The sequence below is a fragment of the Bactrocera neohumeralis genome, chromosome 6 (assembly GCF_024586455.1).
Source record: "Bactrocera neohumeralis isolate Rockhampton chromosome 6, APGP_CSIRO_Bneo_wtdbg2-racon-allhic-juicebox.fasta_v2, whole genome shotgun sequence".
In the NCBI taxonomy this organism is placed as follows: Eukaryota; Metazoa; Arthropoda; class Insecta; order Diptera; family Tephritidae; genus Bactrocera; species Bactrocera neohumeralis.
In genome coordinates, this window is record NC_065923.1 from 42,231,483 (window position 1) to 42,244,834 (window position 13,352).

The window sequence follows — 13,352 nt, forward strand, 5'->3', positions numbered from 1 at the left end:
ATTTCCTTCTTGGTTCTTGATATGAAAAGTTTTCAAAAGTTAAACGATGATATCCATCATTCCCACTTTCGATGCAGTTCTGTATCTAATAACTCCGTTATAGTAATAAATAAGTTTTTACTTTTGACAACTTTACTATAATGGTTCAAAGATTTGCTGATTTAAACTTTGCTCGCAGCTTTTAGCCAAGGTTTGAACCTAAATGTCGAAACGAAGTCTTACACACACAGTGTTGACAACTAGATGGCGCTAAATTAATGTTTAAGCGATAAGCTTTGTGATGGGATAACTATGCGTCCGTTAAACATAAAAACTTTATGCCAAACGAAAGATCATTTTCGTTTTTATTACCTTTTTTAATTTACTACAAATGTCAATTAAATTTGCTTACCAAATATGTTGTTTATATTTTATTTTAAAGCTAATTTTAATTACAAAAATTCGTGCATTGGAAATTGTATTAAATAAAGTTCGTTTAAGTTATACGCTACATAAAAAAATAGGTTAAAACATTTTTTTTAATTATTAAAATTTCGCTAAATCCTACAAACGTCGACTGAATAGCCGAGACGCTTAAACCGTGAAGCTGCATCATAAGTGCGTTTCACAGCAACATTTAGTATGTTGGGCTGCTCTCACTCTGCTTTCAAGACGCCGCTAAGCTGTTTGCAGTTGTTATCAGTCCTTCGGCAGATTACTGTCACTCTTCCCTCGACTGTAGGGTCGTGCGCCGCCCAACATTCGCTCTAAAAGGCTCTGTTTCGACTTTCGCTTCGACGCCAGCACCTCCTTGCACAGTTCGTGGAACACTTCGGCCACCTGATCGACATGATCCGCCGCTGAGACCTCGCTAAATTTGCATTCAAAGTCTTTGGCGAGAATTTCACCCTCATCCCGACTAACTTGACGCAAATGCACCATATCCACTTTATTGGCCACTAATTGCACTGGTGTATCGGATTGTAGGTCTGACTTGGCGCGTCGTATGTAATTAAACGAGCTGCGGTCGGTGATCGAGTAGACGAGTAGAAGGCCGTCGGCCCATTGCACCAACTCAGCGGCATTGGGAAACTCATCATTAGCCTGTGTTGTTGGCGTGACATATTACATCACCGCAATTATAATTTTTTGTTTTTACATGTCATTGTTGTTGTTATTTGTGTAGCATTGAGAGGTGACATCAGCCAGTCATGGTAGGGAAGAGAGAAAAAATAACAATAAAATTCATTTATGAAAAAGCAAAGAAGGAACTGCATGCTAGTAAGTATGGTGCGGAGAGCACAAACACAACTAGTCAGCTGACTGATTGGCGCTCCTTTGTGTGCGGTGAGAATGTGGAAAATGAAAATAAAGTTATTAGTCCAGCGGCGTACTGCTGACACACATTCTATATAATACATACGACTTCAATGCCGTGAGTGCATTTACCACTTTCACCTAAAACTTTTTACAACTCTGTGCATATGTATGTATACATGTGTGTGTGTGCTTTCAGAGGGCACCTACAAATGTAGGTGCCTTTGGATGTATGTAAATATGTATGTATATATGTAATTGTCAACAGACTTCTGCGTCAGCGTTCACAGTTGAGTCAACAAGCAACAGGAGTGATTTCACCCGATATAGGTGTGAACGTGTGTATAACTGTGTGTAATGCGTGTCGCACGTACAGTAAATGTCCTTGCGACTCTTATCGTCCTTGCTGTGGCGGCAGTCAGTCAACATGGCTGTGTGAGTGTTTGTGTGTGCACGCACTGACAGGATAATTCACTTACCTTGGGGCATGTGTCTAGTAATTCGAACAGTACCGGCTCCCCCTCCACCATCGCTTCATGCTTGTATCGATTTTCTGCAATATAAACGAATGAAAGAGAGCTTTGAATTTTTATTTCTGCATACACTATTATGTATTTATGTATATATCATATAATATAGCTACTATATGCATGCGCTTGTGTATGTATGTAGACGTGGCGCCTTCAACACTAATGTATATTAAATTTTCTCACTTTAAAGTGGTGGCAGGATTGGAAATCATGCAAAGTGCAGAGGAGTTGCAAGGTATGACCGCATTGGCGTGAAACATGAACATTGTAGTTGTGTAGGCGTATGTGGCTTGGGTGCTTTCAGGAGTATTATGGAGTGAAAGCTATTAGCTTTTTATAAGCTTCGAATAATTTTACTGAAAGTGAATAAAAGTGTTTTTTTTTACTCTCGCAACAATGTTTTGAGAGTATTATAGTTTTGTTCACATAACGGTTGTTTGTAAGTCCTAAAACTAAAAGAGTCAGATATAGGGTTATATATACCAAAGTGATCAGGGCGACGAGTAGAGTCGAAATCCGGATGTCTGTCTGTCCGTCCGTCCGTCTGTCCGTCCGTCTGTCCGTCCGTCCGTGCAAGCTGTAACTTGAGTAAAAATTGAGATATCATGATGAAACTTTGTACACGTATTCCTTGGCTCCATAAGAAGGTTAAGTTCGAAGATGGGCAAAATCGGCCCACTGCCACGCCTACAAAATGGCGGAAACCGAAAACCTATAAAGTGTCATAACTAAGCCATAAATAAAGATATTAAAGTGAAATTTGGCACAAAGGATCGCATTAGGGAGGGGCATATTTGGACGCAATTGTTTTGGAAAGTGGGCGTGGCCTCGCCCCCTACTAAGTTTTTTGTACATATCTCGGAAACTACTATAGCTATGTCAACCAAAGTCTACAGAGTCATTTTCTTCAGGTATTTCCATATACAGTTCAAAAATGGAAGAAATCGGATAATAACCACGCCCACCTCCCATACAAAGGTTATGTTCAAAATCACTAAAAGTGCGTTAACCTACTAACAAAAAACGTCAGAAACACTAAATTTTACGGAAGAAGTGGCAGAAGGAAGCTGCACCCAGGCTTTTTTTAAAAATTGAAAATGGGCGTGGCGCCGCCCCCTTATGGACCAAGAACCATATCTCAGGAGCTACTAGACCGATTTCAATGAAATTCGGTACATAATATTTTCTTAACACCTTGATGACATGTACGAAATATGGGTGAAATCGGTTCACAACCACGCCTTCTTCCAATATAAAGCTATTTTGAATTCCATCTGATGCCTGCTCTGTATAATACGAATTAGGAACCAATGATGATAGCGGAATAAAACTTTACAAAAATAAGGTATTTGAAAAATATGTAAATGACGTATTATGAAATCTCGATTATCACTTTACCATGCGAGAGTATAAAATGTTCGGTGACACCCGAACTTAGCCCTTCCTTACTTGTTTTTTTATTATTTTGTGTGCATTATGGACCATTTTTTTTAAAGAACCGCCAGCGCTGACAGCAGAAATATTTAACATCATATTGGCTCTATAACTATGTAACTAACTTTAACTTGAAGAGTAAAAATCAATATTTTTTCACCCAAATACTATGCCGAACTTTGGACAACCTAGGTAAGTCTTATTGCTCCATAACTCTAGTTTCCACAGTGGTGAATACTTTTGAGGCCTGCTACTTCGGACCTTCACACCATTTGAGCCTAGCTGAATAACAGCAGGGCTTTTTATACCCTGAACAGGTTATATTAAGTTTGTCACGAAGTTTGTAGCACCCAAAAGGAAGCGTCGGAGACCTTATAAAGTATATACTATATATAAATGATCAGTATGTTGAGCTTAGTCGATTTAGCCATGTACGTCTGTCCGTTTGTTTGGATATATACGAAATAGTCTCTCAGTTTTTAAGATATCGTTTTGAAATTTTGCAAAGGTCATTTTCTCTTCAAGAAGCTGCTGATTTGTCGGAACTGCCGATATCGGACCATTATAACATATAGCTGCCATACAAACTGAACGATCCGAATCAAGTTCCTGTATGGAAAACTTTCACATTTGACAATGTATCTTCACAAAAGTTGGTACAGGTTATTTTTTAAGGCAACAATGTAATCTCCGAAGAAATTGTTCAGATCGGCTTACTATAGCTTATAGCTGCCATACAAACTGAGCGATCGGAAAAAAGTTCTTGTAAGGAAAACTTTTGCATTTGACAAGATATATTCACGAAATTTGGTACAGATAATTATCTAAGGCAACAATGTAATCTCCGAAGAAATTGTTCAGATCGGTTAACTATAGCATATAGCTGCCATACAAACCGAACGATCGGAATCAAGGGATTGTATGGAAAACTTTCGCATTTGAGGGAAATCGGATTACTACGAGTATAGCATATAGCTTCCGTATAAACTGAACACATAGTTACTAAAAGAAATGCCACTGTGAAGGGTATATTAGCTTCGGTGCAGCCGAAGTTAACGTTTTTTCTTGTTTTAAGTGCACATCACCACCACAGCTTCGTAAACGCCCAGATAGCTCGTGATCTCAACCAGAAACCGCCCTGTGAGAAGACTGTATTAGTAGCGTTGGACTTTTCAAAAGCTCCAGAACTGAAGACGTAGACTATGAACTATCTGTGTGTAATGTATAATAATCTAATTAAGGAGAATTAAATTAGTTAGGAGCATAAAACTCTCCCTGCCAAATCCACGGCCACCCTATTTCCAAACTGAAGGAAGGATTACATACTATGTCGAATTTTGTGAATGCAAAAGTGTTTTTGCGAGGAGTTCTTTTGCATTACTTTAATAAGAAGAAAACTACAGCCGAAAGTCAACGTATTTTGATGAAAGTTTGTGTAAATATTTTGATGAAAGTTTATGTAAATATATTCTAGGTAAGCGCACTTGTTAAATGTGGCTTGCACGATTTAAAAGTGGTGATTTTGACCTGGAATATACGGCCAAAGAAGTTTGAAGATGAGAGATTGGTAGCAGTACTCTATGAAGACTGTTTGCCAAACAAAAGAAGAGGTCGCAGAATTCCTGGGAGTCACTTAAGCAGCCAAAATGTTTAAAAGCAGCCGGACATATTCAAAAGCATGGAAATTGGGTGTCACGAGAATTGACGTCAAAAGACAGTGAAAGAAGATTTTTCATGTCAAAAAGACTGCTTGAAAGCTACAAAAAGAACTAGTTTTTTACAACGGATTGTAATGCCTTATGAAAGATGAACCCATTACGCCAACCCTTAAAATCTTATGTTAAACTTGGCCTACCAGCCGAATTAACAGCAAAGCCGAATATGAGTAATATCAAGGATATGCCTGTATTTTGTGGGATGAGAAGGGTGGGCTGTACTGTGAGCTCCGAAAACGATACTAAAACCAAGTCATCAAATTGAAGTGAGCGGTTACCGAGAAACACTTGTAATTTTCGACTAGGTAATGATTATTCACCATGAAAACGCTTGGCCTCATGTTGCCAGAGTTGTTAAAAACTATTTTTAAAACAACGGCTGGAAAGTTTTACTTCACCCGCCTTTTAGACCATGCTTCTTTTGACTAAATTTTGATATGGTCATTTATACTTTTGAGATGTGATCCACGAATGCGGGAAAAAATGCTGACTGAGTAATACTTTGAATAATACTACTAATACCTATAGTTGTCAATGGCTTGTGCTAATCAGTAAGGTAAAGGTAGATCCCACTTGCTTTTCCGCCCACTATGTATGCTTGACACAGCGGAAAAGCTTTATGGTAGGCTACTTAAACCCAGACTCGAAATGGCTATCAACGTAACTAGACAACACCACTTTCGAACCGGCAGATCAACGCTAGGAGCTATAAAATGAAAGTGTAGAGACCGCACAGTGCAGATGGCTTATATAGAAAAGAATAGTGTTGCTGGCGATTTAGATGTCCGAAACGTCTTTAATAGGGCTAGATGATGCTCCCGAAAAAAGTTTTAAAATCCCCGTCTACCTGAGAGCTGTTGTGTGGAGCTATCTTAGTAACAGCAAACTGCTGTACCAAACTAAAGTGGGATCACGACAGCAGTAATTACAGCATGAGATACAGAAGAAGCGCGAAGAAAGCTTAATCAGGTCATGACACGGACGCCAGCATGGCTCTACACAAACCAGCTGTTATCCGGCCACGGATACTTCAAAAAGTACCTCCACAGAAAGAGAAATGTCTATGAGCCGTCATGCCTATACAATGTCGCGACAGCAAACTATGCTGAACACACATTCTCTGTGCAAAAAATAAAAAAAGTGGCTACTCTTTATGTTTGGTCATATGTATGAGCGCTATTTGTGTTGTTTACAGTAGCTTAAAATATTAATCTTAATAATTTTACCGTTTTCGGTTCGAATTTTGGTATCCTGCTTGTTGATGTTCTCCCATTATTCCGTTCTCAATAGATTTGGGTGCAAGCAGAAAATGTAATATCAGCCTATGCGTGTGGACTAATTGAACGACGATTTTCAATATGAAACGTCATTATATTTGTAAGTGCTTCATTAATATTATAATAAAATTGCATTAATAAGCAAGAAATATCGGAATTCCAAATTTATTTTTGAAATAGTGAACTTATTCATCGAATTATTTATAAATCCGTTATTAAATGTTATGAATGTAATTAAACTGTGTGCAGGTTTCACAAAAAAATTTGAGTGATTTTTTCGTTGTTCTCTTGTAAGTACATAAAAAGTAAAACCAATAATCACACGGTACATCTGACACGTAATATGCGAATATGTATATATATGGCTTATACATACATACATATGTATACCTGAACAAATATAGGTATATAAATCTATATGTATGCTGGTATATGCAATCCCCCTGGAATGCATTTATGCAGCTTTTATAATTCATTTGCGGTAATTGAATTTTTACAGCACTTCGCGCTTAAATGAGCGTTCGGGACTTTGCGGAGTGAAAATTAAATTTTTCTGCTGATGTGTCGAAGAGATAGCATTAATCATGAATTTTTTAGCATGGAAAAACTGTATCTTTTGTGTATTTATGTTGAAAAATTTGAAAATTTTCAAAATTATTTTATGCATGTGACATATTTTTTCCTTTTCACTGATTTATGCTTATTTCGCTGAGGATTTATAGTATTAGTTACACTTACCAAATACAGAGCATTACAAAAAATTCTATATATCACAAATGAAAATGGTTTTTGTCAAGTTTTTGTCACTGACTGTTAAAATGAAATAAAACACTAAAACTTAGTCGAAATGGGTTCTGTTTTTATGAATTGAGATAATTTTATACCCTTATGATTTGAACAAAATGTCACCACGACTCCGTTTGCGTATATTCAGCTATTTACGCCAATTTTTGATGACCCGGTAGCATTTGTTTAGACGTGAAACATGAGACGGCGCACCGTCAGGTTGAAAATAGAGAGAGCACACGTCGAGTTCATCAAATTACAGTGGGAAAAAGTCGGATCGATTTCCGAGCCTTGATAATGCCGCCACACCACAGTCTGCAATTGTTTTTCTTCAAACACAGGAAAATTTGACTCATCCCAATAGTGACAATTTTGTTTGTTTTTAAATCCATTAAACTATAAGTAGGCCTCATTTGAGATAATGATTTTTCGATGAACGTAATTTTTTGAAGTTTTCAATGAACGTGAATTTGCGTAATAATTTGGAAAATTTCCGAAAGTTCTGCCAAAGTGCAATGTGACATGATGAATTGACAAGCCTTACTAAACACACTGAGAAAATTTGACACAAATCCGTAAACAAACATGGCCGCCACGAGCTATCAAAATCATGTCATCCTTAATTATAGACGCTGTATATACTCCCACGTTTCCTTCAGGGCAAACCTAATATAGGGGAAATATATAGGTTCAGGGTGTAATGATTATTGTTTCCGCGTCAAATGAATATTATATAGTGAAAAAGACGCACAAGAACAGTTGCTTCCCAACGTCTGTTCGGAGCATTGGAACCATGGAATAGTTAATAATCTCTTCGCATTAGCTGTAGGATTGGCTGTTAAGATTTTGTGTCTACTCGGATTCATGCCAACTCGGAAATTTGTTCAAAATTTATTATATTCCTTTTCTATTTTAAGCAAACAGTAGGTTGCTGAGGTAAGATGACGTATCCCTTAGCATTGCTTATACTTAGACTATTATGTACAGTCCTTTGTGATGTCAAAAGAAACTTCCGTAGTTGAGTATTAGCTAACGGCGAAAGCGCCCTGAAACTTAGTTGTTTTTTTTTCTAACTTTTCTTTCTTGAAAACTCCCCGGCCTACCATAGTAAAACAAAGTTTTTAGCAGAATTCGTTTTTTTTTTTATTCAATGTAGTACTCTTCAACGGTGATACACTGATTCTAGCGATCTTCCAACATGTCGATACCATTTTTGCGGTACGATTTGTTCTTTGCTTCAAAATTGGCCTCAGTTTCGGTGAGCACCTCTTCATTCGAAGAAAATTTCTTCCCAGCGAGCATTCTGTTGAGATATGAGAACAAGAAATATAAGCTGGGGTTCAGATCTGGCGAATACGGTGGATGTGGAAGCAATTCGAAGTCTAATTTATGGATTTTTGACTGTCTATTGGTCTTTGGAATCAAATGATGGAGTCATGTTTCATCCATCTTGAACATCTGCCTGCCTGATATTTCGAACAACATTACTTTACCGTCATCAAAAACTCTTTTGTGAACTCTTTTGATGTTTGCCACTGCGTGCACCGCCTTCGGTGCTTATTTCACTATGTCGAAACTTAGTTTATACTATACTCCTTGATAGTTGATTTTCCTGGGGCGGTGTCCGAAAACTCGTCATTAAGCTAAGTTAACCAACTGTCTAATGTTTATATGCGCCTTTTGGAGGTTAAGGCTAACTAAAAATCATATGGATTTTTTTCTATTACCCAATTATGTGTCAGGCTGGGGACTTGTCAATTCCACTATTTCACCTGAATGTCTAAAAGTATGAGATGTGTTTTAGCCTTGATCTAGCAAAAACGGGATATTCGAGGAGAAAGTGTTAAGATGATTCTCTCTCATCTTCTTCCAAACAGCTGAACAGCAGTGTTCCAGCAAAACTCATTGAGAGGTGAGAGCGAAGAGTTTCCTGGAGCTTTCACGACTTACCCAGGGCCGGAAGAATCGTTTTCAGCACAGCTGCTGGTAGTCGACCAGCACTTGCTGATTTAGCCTGAGGCCCAAGAGCCAGTACAAATGACTGCATTTCGCTAAAATCCCGTATAAAAGTGATATAAAAAAAATTTGTATTTGAATCTAAAATAAATTATCGCTTACCTGTTTGATGATCATATTCGCCAATATAACGTTTGGTGAGGAAACGCACAATTAAAGCTGAAACGGAAACGGGAAAACAATGAGTTGTTTATACTTAATTAATTAGCGCTAGTAATACAAGTATTATATATAATTAGTGCAGTGACATGATATACACATAAGTTCGCTCATCAACACAAGCAACACAAGGATATACACCTACGAATGTATATGAAATCATGTGTGTTTAATGTAAATTAAATGAGCAATAAAACAGGCAAACGCCTACAAAAGTGCCTGCTGCATAAAAACACACCAATCGTCCGCTCACCTGCCTCTGGGCGCACGACTCACCGGAGGGAACAATTTGCTTGCGGCGGAAGGTGAAGAAAGGTGGAAGCGTTGAATTCAGGTCAACGAGTGTGAATTTCACAAAAAGTAAGAGTAAGATTGAAAGCGAAATGAATGGAACAGAGTTCGGCAAACAAAGCCGAAATGTGAATTTGAATGCTTGTCTTCATTATAAATACAGGTGTATGTGTGTATGAACACGTGCGTATGGCATAGCTCGCTATGCATATACTAAAAAGGACAAACAAACCGTTCAACAAATAAACAAACTCCTGTTTAAGAAATAAAAAACGACCAACCCGAAAAGTTGCACGCGCACAAACACCTGACAACACACCCTGTTAGAAATGAGAACATACTTCTTCTTCTTTAATGGCGTAGACACCGTTTACGCGATTATAGCTGAGTTAATAATGGCATGTTTTCTTTTAGCAATTTGGCGCCAATTTGAGATACCAAGTGCGGCCAGGTTCTTCTCCACCTGATCTCCCCAACGGAGCGGAGGTCTTCCTCTTCCTCTGCTTCTCCCGGCAGGCACGGCGGCGAATACTCTCAGGGCTGGAGTGTTTTCATCCATTCGGACGACATCACCTAGCCAGCGTAGCCGCTGTTTCTTAATTCGCTGAAAAATGTCAATATCGTCGTATAATTCGTACAGCTCATCGTTCCATCGAATACGATATTCGTTGATGCCCATGCAAAAAGGACCATAAATCTTCCGCAGAACTTTTCTCTCAACAACTCGTAACGTCGATTCATCACATCGTCCATGCCTCTGCACCAGGTCGGGGATGATGATGTTGGCAAGAGTTATTCTGCGTTGGATTTCGAGGCTGACATTGTTGTTGGTGTTAATGCTAGTACCAAGATAGAAAAATTATCTATGATTTCGAAGTTATGAGTGCCAACAGTGACGTGGGAGCTTCGCTTCCTTATCCATCCATCCAGTTGAGGCCAATGATATCAATCTCATCGAAGTAGGCCAGCATTTATATACAAATATATTTTATAGGAACCCCGACGGATGTTACAAACTTCGGAGCAAATTTAATATATTATGTTCAGATTATAATTATTTTTCCAGTCCAGCCATTCACATTTTTTTCGCGCAAACAAACATCACGTTATTCGCACTTCCAGGCTCCTTCCGAAACACTAAAAATCAACCCTGGAGATCTTACAGTTTAGATGTCCAGTTTTGTGCAATGAAAATCTCGATTTCGTTGCAAAAGTAATTCGCATTCTCTCAGAATCTATGATGTCGCCAAACACCCAGATTTCGGTAAAGTCTACCAATAGACGTGAATGGGAAGGTGAAATATCGACACCAAAGTTATTTTCTCAAAATAAACTCATTGATTTAATAGGTGATCAAGTTAGTAATGATAGTATTGGACGTGAAAAAAATATTATTTTACTGACATTAGTAAGAAATTTCCAAATTTACTATGGAAAAGTTGAAAGGAGGCATATTTGATACAGCAATTAGAGAAATACAAGGATTTATTAAAAGTAAGAAAGTTCTGGAAAGGGTAGCGTGGGAAAGACCGGAGAGCAACAAATTTAAGTAGTGGTTCACTTTGTCGTTTGCTTGACGGTCCATCTTCCTTTACGCTCCCAACGATACACCGAGTTCAAGTGTTTGCTCCTCGTCTGTTGCCTTGTGGGCATTGGTATTTCTATTTCGCCTTTTTTCCGTACCCAAAGTTGTGTTCTCTCCGTTGCGAGTAGATCTATAGGGAAGACACCGCTTATCACCGCAATTTGGATCACGCATTTGTATAGTATATGGTGCGGTACGACGAGGCTACCCACAGAACTGCCGTCTTCTGCACCTTAGCAAGCACTTTCCGTTTATGCTTCACATTTAATGCACGGCCCATATTTCGCCATCATATAATAGCATTGACTGTGTTGTGTCCATGAACAGTTTCCTGCTACTTAACAGCGGTCTTTCAGTATTTGTTATAATTATTGAAACCGATATGATTATATTGGCTGACTTTTAGCAGTTTGCTGAATTTGAGCCCAGTACGTCAGTTTGTTGTCCATTCTTATATCCAGTTATTTTAGAGTTTTCGTCATTTGAATAGTGAACTTGCATGTTCACCCCAGCAAGATGTGTTTTTTAGTAAGCAGGATCAGCTCGGTTCTTTCCGCGACTAGGCTAAGACCGTGTGAGTCTAATCATGTAAAATTCCATCGTAGCTGGCGTTCCATAGGTCTGGTCAAAGTGTGGATCCCAAAATTGATTTCCTTTCTTTTATGGCCGACAATGCTATCGTATAGTAGTACCCTGTCTTTAAGGTAGCTTCGTATCATTTTCATCAAGTAGGAATGGGCAAGGTATAATATGGATACTACTAGTATAGTAGTAGCTTCTCCAAATTTTTGCCTCATCTCTATTGGAATCTGGCTGAAGGCAAGATATTTCGGGAAATATATGGAAGGCATTGATCTGTTGTATATATAACCCACGTCTCTATTCGTGGTTGGGAAAAGAAATCTAATACCATAATATAGCGTTTGGTAGTGGTTCATTTAAGAACCCCTTTGGGCAGAGTTTTGAAAAATAGAATTGTTTAAGATTTAATTACTAAAATAAAAAAAATGCAAATATGAAGTTTTTCAATCTCTCGCCAGAAGTTAACGCGAAATTTGAGCGCGAAGGTAGTCGACCCGCTTAAACATCAAAAATGCTTGAATAACAACTTTTAGAAGCGAGAATAAAATAAAGTTTATGGCATGGCATTTCCTACAGGGTCAATTGATGGTTGGCTGTGTTGACGTAAAAGCGAAAGCCTTTCACTGCTGCTAACAACCGAGTTGGCTCAGCTAGCAACGACACCGACTATGACGAGGTTGTTAAACTCACAACCTAAAAAAGGACTTCCTCTTTCAATTTATGCAGCTACGCCAGGGGGAAGGTGTTGCTGCTGCTAGGCAAATGCTGATATGTATACGCTCAATTTTACATGCATAACCACACGCACTCGTATGTGTATGTATGTATGTGTGTTTGTATGTAAGTATGCGACCTAATGTACTCCGTTCTGTTTGCAGTCAGTTGCAAAGTGTTAGTGCCGGTGAATTGCACCTTAATGTTGCGTGTTTGGCTCACACAAAGACGGACATGGCGCACAGTCGGATGAGAGACAAAGTTAGTGCAAGTGAGGTTGTTGCATATTTTAGGGCATTTGAACGTGCACGTTGCACGAAAAACTCAAACTCGAAACTCGCTGGCAGCAAAGTATTTTTGTGTGCGTGCATGTGAATAGCAGCCATACATATTCCCGTTAGATGGTTGCATGCGAAAGTAGTATAAAGGCAACAAACTCAACTTGATAACCTGAAGTCTGAAATAGAAATGAGAAAAACTGGACATTCGAACGCATACAACAACAATGCAAGGTGTACATGCGCCCTCCGTTATGTGTATGTGTGTGTGTGTGTGATGTGGCGTGGTGCAAAGCTTTGCCCGAGGCACACGTACCAGTGGCGTGGGAGGTTACACCTCAGCAGTTCTTGCTATTGCACGATGTTGCATGCTTTTATGCAAATGACATTTTGTCCACTTGATTTGCGCAGAGCAAACTGACACACCCTTCCCCTTCACACCCGATCGCCGCCTTCTACACACATAGACGCTGGCCAACAGCCGCTGGCAAAATTGTGTATGCGGGGAAAAGCTGAAGATCGCCAACGTAGGTAAACGCAATTTGTGTGAGGCAAACTATTTTGTGGGAAATTGCGAAAATTTGCAGTTGTGTACACAATAACAAGAAACACCGTAAACAATTTCATTCATAGTCTGCATTTAGCCTAATTGTGGTATTATGGCAAGGGTGTATATGAAAAGGGGCAAA

The 13,352-nt window shown here is 38.8% G+C and overlaps 1 protein-coding gene across 3 annotated transcripts in view; it reads right to left on the reverse strand.

Moving 5' to 3' along the window:
* Positions 1–382: 382 nt before the first annotated feature.
* The window catches only part of LOC126761455 (ras-related and estrogen-regulated growth inhibitor), a 29,512-nt gene continuing 16,542 nt past the window's right edge, over positions 383–13,352 (reverse strand). For all 3 annotated transcript variants that reach the window (XM_050477627.1, XM_050477629.1, XM_050477628.1), the window contains exons 3-5: positions 9,157–9,213; positions 1,776–1,849; positions 383–1,083 (exon numbers count right to left, since the gene is read on the reverse strand). In XM_050477627.1, the coding sequence (XP_050333584.1) occupies positions 679–1,083; positions 1,776–1,849; positions 9,157–9,213 (536 nt within the window). In that variant the 3' untranslated portion in view covers positions 383–678. The remainder of the gene's footprint in view (positions 1,084–1,775; positions 1,850–9,156; positions 9,214–13,352) is intronic.